Genomic DNA, 13,527 nt, shown 5'->3' on the forward strand with positions numbered 1-13,527 from the left:
AATGGGACAGTTACAATGGTAACTGACGGCCTTTCTATTCGTAACGGTACGGGGGGCAGGGTGCTCTCCCCAAACACCTAACGTCCAGGACCTAAATCCCTGGAACCGGGGAATGTGACCTTGTTTGGAAATGGCATCTGTGCAGATGTAACACAGTTCAGGATTCTGAGAAGAGATGGTCTTGTATTATTCAGGTGAGCCCCAGATGCAGTGACACGTGGCCTTCGAAGAGAGACACATGGGCGGAAGAGGAGGTGATGTGACCGTGGAGGCAGAGCTTGGGGTGATGCGGCCCCAAGTCCAAGAATGCTGGCAGCTATTCTTGTAGCAAAGGACTTGTGCCCCCCCCCCCGCCTCCCCAGAGCCTCTGACACCTTGGTGTCAGATTCAGCCTCCAGAAGTGTGCAAGGAAACATTCGTCACCGCAGCCCTAGGAAACCAACGCAGTGACGGAATTCCCTTCTCAGAACTTGCTCAGGAAACGCGAAGACCCAATGGCTCAAAGACGTGGCTGCCAGCTTCTGAGACGCGGGGCGTCGTCTCAGGCTCGCAGCTGTTGCCGAACGTCTCGTAAAGTATCTCTGCCAAGGGGTCCAGGCCACGGAGCAAAAAAGTGTGTGGCGTTAAAACCCTTCCTTGATGGCAGGGGCGCCTGGGTGGCTCAGTCGGTTAAGTGTCCAGCCCTTGGTTTCAGCTCAGATCATGATCTCGTGGTCGGTGAGATCGAGCCCCATGTCAGGCTCTGCCCTGACAGGGTGGAGCCTGCTTGGGATTTTTTTTTTTAATTTATTTTTGAAGGAGAGAGAGAGAGAGAGAGACAGAGCGTGAGCAGGGGAGGGGCAGAGAGCGAGGGAGACACAGAATCTGAAGCAGGCTCCAGGCTTCGAGCTGTTGGTACAGAGCCCGACGCGGGGCTCGAACCCATGAACCCCGAGATCCTGACCTGAGCTGAAGGTGGACACTTAACCGACTGAGCCACCCAAATGCCCCCTGCTTGGAATTTTCTCTCTCTCTCTCCCTCTGTCTCTCTGTCTGCCAACCCCCTTCCCCCCCCCGCCCTGCTCTCTCTCTGTCTCAAAATAAATAAATAAACATTAAAAATATTTTAAAGTCCATCCTTGATGGTATTTGATTTTCTGATAGCAAATGATACGGGAAGACCTCAGTTTCTCATTCTTCTATTAGAATAACATAATGCTTATGATTATAATAAACACGGCACACAAATGTTTCCCTGTGTTGTTCTGACACCATCAAGTTTCACTGAGGGAGTTTCTGTCCATTTCAATGGAGACTCCTCTGAGAGGTGTGGCCTCTGATGGTCTCCGTACAAGGCAGTACTCGTAGTTTTTCCCCGGGGGTCCTGCATAGCATCCACTACAGACAGTTGAGGCCCCACCAGCCCAGGCTGTTGCCAAGGACGCTGCTTTATAACACAGCTTTATAACAATTTGTGCTTCAAAACACAGATTGACTGGATGTCTTTCCATGGGGACACTCAGGTCAACCTCTTACTGGCTGTAAACACCAATCTATGGTGAATGAATTACAGACTGTTTAAAAGAGCTTCAGGAAAGGGGCACCTGGATGGCTCAGTCGGTTAAGTGTCTGACTCCGGCTTGGGTCGTGATCTTACGGTTCGTGGGTTCGAGCCCCGCGTCGGGCTCTGTGCTGACAGCTCAGAGCCTGGAGCCTGCTTCGGATTCTGTGACTCCCTCTTTCTGCCCCTTCCCCATTCACGCTCTGCCTCTGTCTCTCTCAGAAATAAATAAACATAAAAAAATAATTAAAAAAAAAAGCTTCGGGTAGTGAAAAGGACTCTCCGTATTCATGCCATTACTAATATTAACAATTATTATCACAAATTCCCTGTAGGTAAATAACAGATAGCGGTCTTTGGAGATTTGCTTATGAAATAATAGGCGCTTAACACACCTGATAAGCGAAAACAAATTTTCATCGCTGTTCTAAATATTCTGGCAGATCACAGGAAAGGAAGTGTTTACAAATTTACAAAACGGGCTTTAAGCACCCTTGAAGGATGACGTTGTGTCCTCGGCCCATCAATCAGAGGACCTGTGGCCTTGGGGAGGAGGAGGACCATCCTAGGAGGGATGCAGGGAGACAGAGAGCCAGGTGTCGGCTTCTGGTCTCAAAAATGGTCTCCAGAAGAAGGGGGATCTTCAAGTCTACCCACAAACAGGTAGATTAAAAAAAAACTAAACGAAGAGCTAATCACTTGGCCCTAAGGAAAGGATTGAGGCCATCTTGTCTGTGAACGAGGGAGTTTTTAAGGGCTTGAAAAGGGAGGCCCGGAGGCCTGGTGAAGCTGGGAGAACCACACCGGGGGAGAGGACAGTTTCAGAGACAGCTTGGCTTTGCCGTGTGCCCCAGGGAGCTGAGGTGCAGGCAGGCCCGAGCCAGCAGACTAGCCCTAACTATCCCTGTCAGTTAGCCTCTGTATTATTAGTCTGCTCAGGCTGCCATAACAAAATACCACCCACCGGGTGTGGCTTACACAATAGAAATTTATTTCCCACGCTTCTGGAGCCTGGAAGTCCAAGATCAAGGTGTCAGCCGAGATGGTGTCTCCCCAGGCCTGTCTCCGTGGCTTGCGGACGGCCGCCTTCTCCCTGCGTCCTCAGATGGCCTTCCCTCCGTACCTAAGTGTCTCCCGGGGTCTCTCCCGCTTCTTTCAAGGACACTCGTCATAGGGGATTAAGGCCCCACCCTGGTGACCTCATTTAACCTTAATTATCTCTTTATAGGCCCAGTCTCCAAAAACAGTCACATTCTGAGGTGCGCTGCAGGTAAGAACTTGAACATATGGGTTTTGTGGGAACATGATTCAGTCCACAACTGCTTCATTCGAGTTTTAAAGGGCTCTATTAGATTTCTTTCTCACGGACACATGAGGCAGGCTGTTGCCACTTACAGCTGCTGGCTCACTGCCTGACAAGGGCCAGCAAAAGGGACTTCCTTGGAGCCTCTGCTCGGTCCTAAGTTATTAGACCACCTCCTCTCCAACGGCCAGGAGACCCAAATCTCCCCACGTGGGCTTTAATCTATTTTGGCCAACAGAAGGCAGCAGAAGCGACATTCAGCAGGTCCCGGCCAGGACCTCAAGGGGTGATGCCCACTTCCACTCTCTCTTGGTAACCTTCCACCACTACATCATGCAGCCGGGATTAGCTGACTGCCATGTGGAACCACCGTCATCATCTCCGTCAAGGCCCAGACAGGGGCCCCCCCCGGGAGGGGACACAGCCTAGCTCAGCAGAGTTTATGTGGCACCTGACCACAGATGTCTCATTGAGCCCAAGGAGGCCAGAAGAACCGCTCAGCTGAGCCCAGCCCAAATTGCAGACTTGCAGAATCGTGAACCAGTAAACGGTTCTTGTTTTTAAGTCACGATATTTTGGTATGATTTGCTGTGCAGCAAAGCAGGAATAGTACACAAGGCCTAAAAGATGCTCTCATTCGCTCAAGTGGCCACAAGCATTGGCAAAGCCATGGTGGGGTGTGTAGCCGTGCTCTCACTAGTGATAATAGCTGGGAGCGAGGGGGGTAAGGGAGGGCAGGGGGCTTGGGTTCTAGGCCCATCAGTTTTTGAGGAAAGAGGAAAAAATGTTTACTCTATTCCCATATAGTCCAAATCAGCGGCTTTCAAAAATTTTCTAGAAGTGGAACCTTCCTTACAAAAGAAACCTTGCACAGAATCCCAATGTATGAAATAAACCAAAGTCGTCATTTATTATTATAAATCTAATTTATAGGCTAAAATATGTAAACTTATTTTTAAAAGCTAATCGATAAGAACAAGAAGGAAAACTGGATTATGAGCTCAAGCATTCAAAAGTGGGGGGAATGACAGATAGAAGTAGTCTTATTTCAGTACCTGATTAATTTCCGCACATCGTTTTGGTAGCACGGTACAAAAAATCGTGACAAACATACATAAGTAGTTGGGACGGGAGACGGTTTTTAATAGCTCACCTTGCAATCTCAGAATACTCCTCAATTAAACAAAGATAGGAGGAGAAGCCATCTGTCCACCTAAGTTACCTGCCGCAGGCTCTACAGGCTACCACGTGTGTATAACACAATCGGGTGTGAGTTTTCTCATACAAGAACTTCAGAATTGTGTTAAAGTACACTCTTTCAAGATGAAAAATTAATCTGTCATTTGCAGAACTTGAGAAGCATCTCCCAGAACCCTGGAAGTTCATGGAGCACATCTCAAAAATGCCTGTCCCATATTTTCGCTCTGATAGACCTTGAAGAAGAAATCTTGGTCAAAGATGTGCTGTGCCTGGAAAACAGAGCAGCAAAGAGCCTTCAGGGACCAGAGGTTCACTCTCTTCATTCCAAAGGAAGGGAGTCCTGAAGAAGGTAAGTGGTTTCCTCGGGACTGACACACAGGCATCTTGGCTCGAAGTGGAATCTCTTTTGGGGAGAAAGAGACATGAGCCCATGAATGAGCTGGGTCCACCTCGGTTTCTTCTTTGGGCTCCCGTGAAGAGAGTAACGTTGATTTAAGCCCCAATAAATGAAGATGCCTGTCTTCTTGGGAGGATTTTAATGGTTGGTATAAAAAGCCCGCACACGTTAGGAATTTGTTGTGAATGAATTCGATTTTCAAGTCTCAATTAAAACTCCAGAACAGTAGCTAAAGGAGTCAGAAAGGGCCCTGCGCTTAAGCTGAGAAACTTTCCAGCATCACCGGTGACAGTTTCTCCAGGACCCTTGAAGTCTACACCCAGGTGCACCGCTCCTCCCCTCGATGAGCCACCTGGCCTGAGAATGCACAGTTTCCAATGACTCTACCTCCCTGACGTCAGGGATTGGCTGAGAGGTGGGCACGCCTCAAAGCTGGGCCAATCATAGCCCTCTACAGCCTGGCTGTTTTCTCGGACCTGGCCAATCAGCATCTCTGCTCGTTGTCTTTCTTTTTGGAAACCGGAGACACCCTTTTTCTCTCTGGTCCTTGAGCAGCTGGGACCCAAAGCCGCAGGAGGGGATTAAGACAGGCCCTCACTGGGTTTTGGTTACTTGAGTCTCTACATTTCCTTTTCCTACTTGCGTTACTTTGAGTTGGGTTTCTGTCACTTGAAACCAAAGTAGACTTTCCAAAAGCAGTAAACTATTTCTTAGGAAAATAAGCATATGCACAGAATGCAAATTTGTCATAACATTTAAGGGAAACATAGACCTCATCCCTTGAACTCAGTAGGGTCCAGGGACCGCCCCCCTTCCCCCTCCCGTGGGGGGGAAAAAAAAAACCCTTTCAATGAAACAGTGGTTAATAAGGGGCTTGATTTGATGATGGAGTTGTGGCTGGTCTTTCTCTAGCGTCTCCGACTGTTCCAAGGGGCGCAGAATGCGTAAAAAATACAGCTATTGGCTGTGCATAATTCTTAACTCAGAGTGGAAAACATGGGCTGAGCTGTAAGTGCAGATAAATACACTATTCCTATAGAATTTGTAACTCTTCAGCCATGGGGAAAAATGAGTCAGAAATCCAAAACTACCCTTTGGACTAATGAAACTGAGACCCTGTGGGACACCTGAATTGGCCAGGAGAGACAATCTGTCCCTCTGCAGAGACTCCATTTTGGTTAGCAACATCAGAAATATTTCCCTACGAGCCCCCCCAGAAATATTTCCCCACGATTCCACGACGACCCAGGTATTGATCGCAAGTTTGCTATCTGAGCTATGCCTGACTTCCCAGGGCCAGAGGCAGCTCTGATTTCCTTCTGCCAGCAGAGATCTTTTCTAACCCATCAACCTCTTCCAAGTTTTCTAAAATTCCATCTCTTCTCGGGCCAGCTTTTTTTTAATAGCCCAGCTTCTCAGTCCATGTGCCCCCGTGCCAAACTCCTTAAGTTTCTCTTTTACTCTCCGGATTTTGCTGAGTCTTATTACAGGTTCTTGGCTTAGGAACCACAGTCCTCCACTGTTTTCTATTCCCTGTGGCTTTCCAGATGGAACTGGTCTGTTCCTCGGGGATCCAATAAATCAGACCCTTTTCTGATTCTTAACTTTGCGTCGCGCCCAAGCCCGTTTCTGCTGGCCGCCCCCAGTTCTTCCCCTTCAGAGTCCCGGATGCCAGCGTCTCCACAGCACTCAGACCCAGTCTGTCCTGATTTCACATTGCAGCCATAGGACATTCTGCCAAGTGACAGGGCACCAGAAGGGCTAAGCCCTTTTTGTTTTCTCCTTGCTATGGTTTTCATCAGGCATGTATGTGTGCGCCTGCCTCTGACAACAGGTTCGCAGATGCTCTTTGGCCTAGAAACTTCTGTTCCCCTAAAGCGGCAGCTGTCGAGAATGGTATCCCCCACTCGGCTTGCGGCCACAGGCAGGCCGACTTCAGCAGAATCCACAGGCTCTCGTCGGCCTCAGCTTAATGAATAATCACAAGAAAAACATGGGTCAGCACTTGCCAAGGGGCAGCTCGGGGATTGCGTTGGCTCACTCAGGGTCTCCGTGCTTCCCACTTTCTTTAAGCAAGACTTCTTGGCCGCTCTTCCTCAGAAAGTACCGGAAGCGGAGGAAATTCCCTCTTCCTGGCATATGACACCCTCTCAACTTTCCTTCGGGGCTTTTTTTTTTTTTTTTTTAATTGATTTCATTTAGGCTATTGCAATAAAGAGAACACCCACCTCAGCTCCAAATTTCAGAAAGTCTCAGTAGGGTGGCTTTGTCTTAGACCTTTACAAGGAGGAGTTAAAGCGACAGATGGGGTGATTTTACAGTTGGGATTCTTTCAGTGTGAGGCTTTCTTCATAGGAGACAACAGACCATTTGCTCACAGGCCCCAAATCCTGATGTTGTCTGTTTCCCATGACGCGTTCCCCAGATAATTGACTCTGGCTGTCCCCGCCCCCTCCCAGCCCCACGGGAAACCATGAAACAGATGTGGTAGCGTGACCACGTGCAAGCCGGGGGCTTTTCGTGCCAGAAGCAAGTGGCTATTCATTCCCCCAGGAAGCTCCTAGCAGCTGCCATGAAGCCGGACGGGGCTCAGTCACAAAAAGTAATATGGTCTTATATGCAGAGGAGGGGTATAGTCAGAGAGGGGCCAGAGTGGGTGGAGGCAGTCAGAAAAGCCTTTCCGGGAGAGGGAAAGCGAGGGCCTGTGGACTTCAAAAGATGCACAGTGGTGCAGCTGATGGTTAGGGCGTGCATCCTGGAGCCAGGCGCTCTGGGTACGAAGCCTGCCTGTGGTTTGCTGGCTGCCTGACTTTGGAAGACAAGTGATATAACCTTCTCGTCGTCAGTTTCCTCTATAGAGGGAAATCAACGGCAGTACCAGATTTGTTTGCTATTGCTATTTGTTGGCTATTACACACCCAGGGGCTCAGAGCAACACCCATCGGTTCAGTCACCGAGTTCTGTGCCTGAAGTCCAGCCTGGCCGTACCTGTGTTCTCGGCACAGCCTCTGCAAGGCTGACGTTAAGCTGTCCCCCAGGCTGAGTTCTCGTCTGGCGACTCTGGGGAGAAATCTGCTTCTGAGCTCGTTTTCGCCCCTGGCAGAATTTGCTTCCTTGTGGTGGCGGGACCGATGTCCCTGTTTTCCTGCTGGCTGTCGCCTGCGGGCCAATCTTAAGTCCTCAGTGTCCCTCGCCAGGTGGCCCCCTCCATCTTCAAGTCAGCAGTGGCCCCTCAGATCCATATCATACTTTGGATCTCTGATTTCCTTTTCTTTGATCAGCCGGAGAAAACTCCCTGCTTTTAAAGGGCTCCTGCGATTAGGTCAGGCACACCGGGATAATCTGTCTATCCCAAGGTCAACTCATCTGGGACCTTAATTACATCTGTACAATTCCTCGACACCAGCACCTAGATTAACATTTGGTAGAATAATGAGAAGAGGGCGTGTTTACACCGGGGCTGGGAATCTAATGGGGCCACCTTGGAATTCTGCCTACTGCACATGCCTACTTCTTTTCTTCTTCTTTTTTTTTTTAATGTTTTTATTTATTTTTGAGACACAGAGAGACAGAGCATGAGCAGGGGAGGGGCAGAGAGAGAGGGAGACACAGAATCCGAAGCAGGCTCCAGGCTCTGAGCTGTCAGCACAGAGACTGATGTGGGGCTTGAACTCAGGGACCGTGAGATCATGACCTGAGCCGAAGTCGGACGCTCAGCCGACAGAGCCACCCAGGCGCCTCCAAGCACATGCCTACTTCTAAGGAAACCGTGAGGCCTAAGTTAGCACGTGTACGGGGAGTCCCTGGGCCAGACCAAGTATGTTTCATGTTTCGGGAAGAGGGATTTGCATGCAGTTAACCAGTTGAGTTCCCAGGATTGATGAGAACTTCGTGCGGTGAAAGGAGAGTGTTGGGGACTGGGAACAATGGAACAGCTGACAAACAGCCTCTAGTCCTTGGCCAAAGGACTTCATTTTGATACAACTGGACACAGAAAGTGCCTGTCCTCCTTGACTGGACAACACTGAGAGCCTCCCTGATTTAGGTCTTTGCTGCAGAAACAGCAGCGAAGACTGGGTTCTGGAACGAGGGAGAAGGGACCCGAAGATGGCCCTGGGTTAGTCCTCTCAGACGCCATCTGTTTGGAGGATGTGACTCTGAGGAGAGTGAAGAGGTTTCCCCGGGCTACAAGTCCAGGGATGCGGAAACTGATATAAATCAACAGCCCTTCCCAAACCAGTCAAGCAAAGCTCTAATTGGAAAAGAGAAATGGAAGTCACACACAGGTCGGGTTGAGGCCCATTTTCAAACCAAAGGAGGTCATTTCCTTTCTTAGCCTGGCGTCGCTGGCGGAAGAATCGGTCAGGGGGCCAAGGCCCTGTTGACTCTGGGAGAAAAGCAAATGGTCGCCCTCCAGGAGTAAGAACCTGGACTTTTATCTGCTTTGCGAGTTGCACTGCCTGCTCCCAATCAATCCCAATGGTCTGGGGCCAGCACGAGATAAGCAGGAAAGAGAAAAAGAGGTACAGGCCTGGGGGGGCTGGACGGGGTGAGAATAAAGAGATTGTATTTTTCATTCCATAGATGCCACGGTGGGAAGAAGCTTTGCCTTCAAAACCTCTTAGAACAGACAGTTCTCATTTCCAGCTGACTTCTTCATCTTTCCTGGCTCCTTCTCTCCCCCCCCCTCCCCTCCCCACTCTCCTCTATCTGCCTCGGCTGCTGGGTCTTCTCAAAGCTTCCCCCGGAAAAACTTGAGCCAATCTACTCCCCTTAAACAACTGTCAGGTTTGAAAAGCTGCCCAGTGTCTTCGCTGTGATTTTCAAAGAGAAACACAGGGCTAGGCTTTCGGCGACAGCAAGTAGGTAGGAGGAGACGGAGAACACAGATACACACGCACGCTGCTCAGAAATGCTGAAGCTGTAATTGTGGGGAGACACAACCTTCCGGATACCTGAGGAAATGTCACAAAGAAAGAAAAGCAGGGAGTGGGGAGCTTGCGTTTATGTGTTGGCTGCAGGAGTCTGGGCATGGGGAAGGGGGGTGAGGGGTGAGAGGTGAGGGAGGTGGTGGGGCATGACCCTGTTTGGCCTTGCCTGTCAAGACCAGAGAGTTACAGAGGAGCCAACAGAAGATATGTGGGCAAAAGGCCCGGCCACTTCTGACACGTCAGAGGACAGGTCTTGTCTGGCTTGGGTAGCTTGTGGGCAGAGAAGCAGCCCAGCCCACAAACCCAGAAAGCCCAGCCTCCGAGGCAAGGATAGCAGTGGGGTGAACAGTTACCTGTGCGCCAGGTAAGCCCCGCCTTCCATCTGTAAGCCCCGCCTTCCATCCATTACTTTGAAAGGAAAAGGCTTCCTGCTGCTGGCTGGTTTAGGGCCTGAAGTAGTGAAGACTATACTCCCCTGGCTCTTTGTTCTGTCCTTTTCACTATTCAAGACAGGTGCCAAATGTGTCATCATGCCTGCTAGGGCCTGGCGTTGGCTCGCTGGCTGTGAGCAGTGACCGACGACCCGACAGAAACATTTTCCCTGATTGCATTTTTCACTTGGATTGTGCCACACTTACTTACATTTTGAGGGAGAAAGGAGTGGGTTGGGGAGGTCTGCAGAAAGCCTGAGGGCCCCATAGCACGAGACTGTCCACCCGACACGCGATGTATCTTTTGCATTTCAACTTAACCGAATACTGACACCCGATGAACAAATACTGATCGGAAACCTGAGACGTTTAAAACGACGTATAAGCCGCATCTTCCACTGAAATCGAAAAGGAATGTGCTGGGGGAAGAAGATGGGGCATTATCTACCTTTTATTGGTAGTGAGCTCACAGTTGTAGAAAGATACCTTCCGACTTCACATCATTACACACACATGGAGGGCTAGTCCGTGCAAGAGATAAGCCATTAGCAAGGTCATTCACTATTTCTTCCTTTGCTGTCTGTTCTGATTATCTGTCTGCACCGAACTCTGGAGCCTTCCTTGGCCCTGCACGTTGGAAAAGGCATGCGGGCTTCATATTCATCAGGGCACTCTCTCGCTTTAGGTAATGGGGGACTGTCTCTCACAACAGAACAAGGCGCGTGATTCAAATTCACACTCGCTAAGGAGTCTTCAGGTTCCGTTTTTAACCCTGCCGTGAGTAACAATGCACATGCGTATTAATATCATCGCGTTGGCATTTACCAGACAGTTCGGGTGAAGGTAGGTACCGAGATCCATTTTCGGTACTCGAGAGTGCAGGTTACTCACCCGTTTCAGCCACAAACCTCACTTGAGAGCTCAAGGATTAAAAGGGAGAGGGAAATAAATATCACAAGGGTCACACGCCCACCAACCCCACCAAACTACCCTGTTCCCTCCGAATACAGCAAGGTCACCAGCCCTCATTGGTCGATCCGCCGTTAAATGACCCAAACAATTTCTGGCCCGTAAATGCGTCTTTGTGACACACAAGGGTGTAGAAATCAAGCTCCAAATCGATTGCCGGACAGATTGGTGAGGAAGATTTTTGCTTTTCTGCCCAAGCATTCCCCTAGGCTTTCCCTTCAGGACCAAAGTAACAGGAAGAACCTGAAGGCGGCAAAAATGTGCACACTGTGGGGCTACGTTTGCCAAAGAGCCAGTGACTTTGGTCAAAGTCCCCTCACTTCTCAAATCGTCAACAGATGTGCGGACAATCTTCTAAGGGCAAAATTTCCTCGTCCATCGATCCGGCCGCCCACGTTATGGACGAAAGAAAGGTAATGCTGAAAATGACAGTGTCTGAGGAGCCGTCTCCAAGTGCCTTTTTATTACGCACAATTAGCCATGAAATGGAGAACCACTTCCTTTCTAATATGAAATCGTCAGCCATGGAGTTGCAGTTGAAATTCACCACAGTGATTTCAGCCAATAGCTCTCCATTTTGTGTCTTTTTTACTTTCTGAAAGCCCTCTCTCGGTCCTAGCACCACAGAATAACGAGCAAACAGTTAAACTGGGCTCGCACTGAGTTTCCACGGCGATTTATGGTCTACCCATCCTCCACAGGGACTCTGAAACCATCCGATGACATCTCATTTTGAAATCTCTTGCATTAAGGAAAGGGATGGGTGTGGTACATAAGTGAACTCTGGATGTGAGTGATATTTAGACAAGTCTGTACTTCAAAACAGAGCTCTAACTCATTTAACGTCCTCGGTCATTACCTGGGGATCTCAGTATCCACCACTCAGCCTTCTCCAAACCACCCCCCCCACCCCCCACATCCCCCGCACCTTTTTACAAATATATCCTTCTAAATTTAAACCTAAATATGTTTGTTTTTTTTTTTTCCCCCTCTGCATTTTGCTTTGGATCTTAAAAATTCCCAGGTAGATCTTTATCTCCGTGCATGAAAGCTTCAAGCCTGGAACCAAGTCTGCCCAAATCACCACAACACTAAAACCGCCTTCAGGTTCTAGCACTCACCAGAGGGACAAGCCACGTTTTAAACAGAACCGATCAGGGCACCAACCACTTAGCTTTCTGCCCCAGCTGACCTCTTGTGATCTCTGACCTGGGCACTGGAGTAAGTTAAGAGAATGAGCTGGGTTTTCAGGGAGTAGCATTGCTTTCTGGAAGGCACCCAGGTCTAAAGCTAAGTGCGGAATTCGAACCAGCTCTGGAGTTGGCTCTGTCTGGGAACCTATTCTGGATCGCCCAACTCCAGCCGCGGCTTCCCACATCGGGGCGAGGATTGAAGGAGGCGGGTAGCCGGCCAGGGAACACAAGTGGGGCTAAGGAGTGAACCAGGAGCCCAAGGGGAGGGGCTCGGAGCATTTCCTGGCGGGGCTGCAGCACAGAAACTTTTCCTCCCGCTGAGATGCGCTCGGGGCTGAGCTCTGCCGCCCGCCACGGCTGGTGGGGGTCCGGGCAGGGCACACCCGCCGCGCCCGGGCGGAGCCGGAGCGCTGGGCGAAGCCGCGGCGGGCCGGGGCGGGGGGCGCGGCGGGGCCGGGCAGTGCGCGCGGCGGGCGCCTCGCGCCCGGGGTCCTCACCTGTTCCAGCGGGCCACCTTCCTCCGGTAGTACCGCAGCGCCTCCTGGCTGGCCAGGAGCGAGTCCTCCGGCCCGAGGAGCGGCGGCTCCTCCGGGACGCGGTACAGCGGGTGGGCGTAGAGGGCCTGCAGTTTGGAGCCGCGGCCGCCGCGCCGCTCGGGCCCGGGCCCGGCTCGGGAAAAGTTGCGCGCGGCCGCGCGGGGGGCCGGGGAGGCGGCGGCGGGGGCCGGGCCCGGGGAGGCGGCGCGGCGGGCGCACGGGCAGCCCCGCGGGTGCTCCCGGGGCCGCAGCTGGCGCCGCACCTGGGGCCAGAGGTGGAAGTAGAGGTCGGCGGAGAGCAGCGCGCCCAGCAGCAGCAGGGTCAGCAGGCGGTCCCGGCGCAGCGCGGGCATGGCCCCGCCGGGGCGCGCGGGCGTCTCCGGGGACCCGGGCGGGCGCTGGGCGCCGAGGGCCGGCCGGGGTCGATGGGGCCGGGGTGCTCACCGCGCGGGATCGCACCCCTCCCCCTCCTTGAGGGGTGTCGCCCCTGAACTTGGGGACCGGCGGCGCGGGGGCTCGCGGTGTTGCCGGGCGTCTCTTCTCCGCGTGGACTGGAGACCCGGGGATGGTGCCTCTGGGCCCCTGCTTCCGGCACCTTCTCTCCCCGCGCCGCCGGCCCGGGAGCCCGCGGCAGGGAGGGGCCGGGGGCGCGGGTGCCTGCTGTCCCCCGCGGGCGGACGGGCGGCGGGGCCGGGGGGCGACGGCGAGCGGGAGCGCGGGGAGCGGGCGGCGGCGCTCGCCTCCGGGCGGAGGAAGGCGGCTGCGGAGCCTGGGGCGTCTCTCCAGAGGATGCTGTCGCCTGGCGGCTGCTGCGACTGCTCCCGCGGCTCCTTCTGCGGGCGGCGGGGACGCCCGTGCCCCCGGCTGCTCTGGGCGAGCTCGTCTGCGCGCCCGACTCCTAGAGGCAGAGGTGACGCCGGGCCTCCCCCGCCTGGCCGGGCGCCCGCCCCTCCGCCCACTCGCAGCTGGCACCTGCCTCTGCCGCAAGCTCGCCAGCCAACTCCCGATATGCCTCCGCCGGCTCTGC

General features: G+C 52.5%; 1 protein-coding gene across 1 annotated transcript in view; it reads right to left on the bottom strand.

The window, feature by feature from the left end:
• Positions 1-12,853, bottom strand: part of FAM20A (FAM20A golgi associated secretory pathway pseudokinase) — a 49,930-nt gene extending 37,077 nt beyond the window's left edge. Inside the window, exon 1 of the mRNA XM_030296046.1 lies at positions 12,462-12,853. Coding sequence (XP_030151906.1) covers positions 12,462-12,853 — 392 coding nt within the window. The remainder of the gene's footprint in view (positions 1-12,461) is intronic.
• Positions 12,854-13,527: the final 674 nt, after the last annotated feature.

This window comes from Lynx canadensis, chromosome E1 (genome assembly GCF_007474595.2).
Source record: "Lynx canadensis isolate LIC74 chromosome E1, mLynCan4.pri.v2, whole genome shotgun sequence".
Classification (NCBI taxonomy): domain Eukaryota; kingdom Metazoa; phylum Chordata; class Mammalia; order Carnivora; family Felidae; genus Lynx; species Lynx canadensis.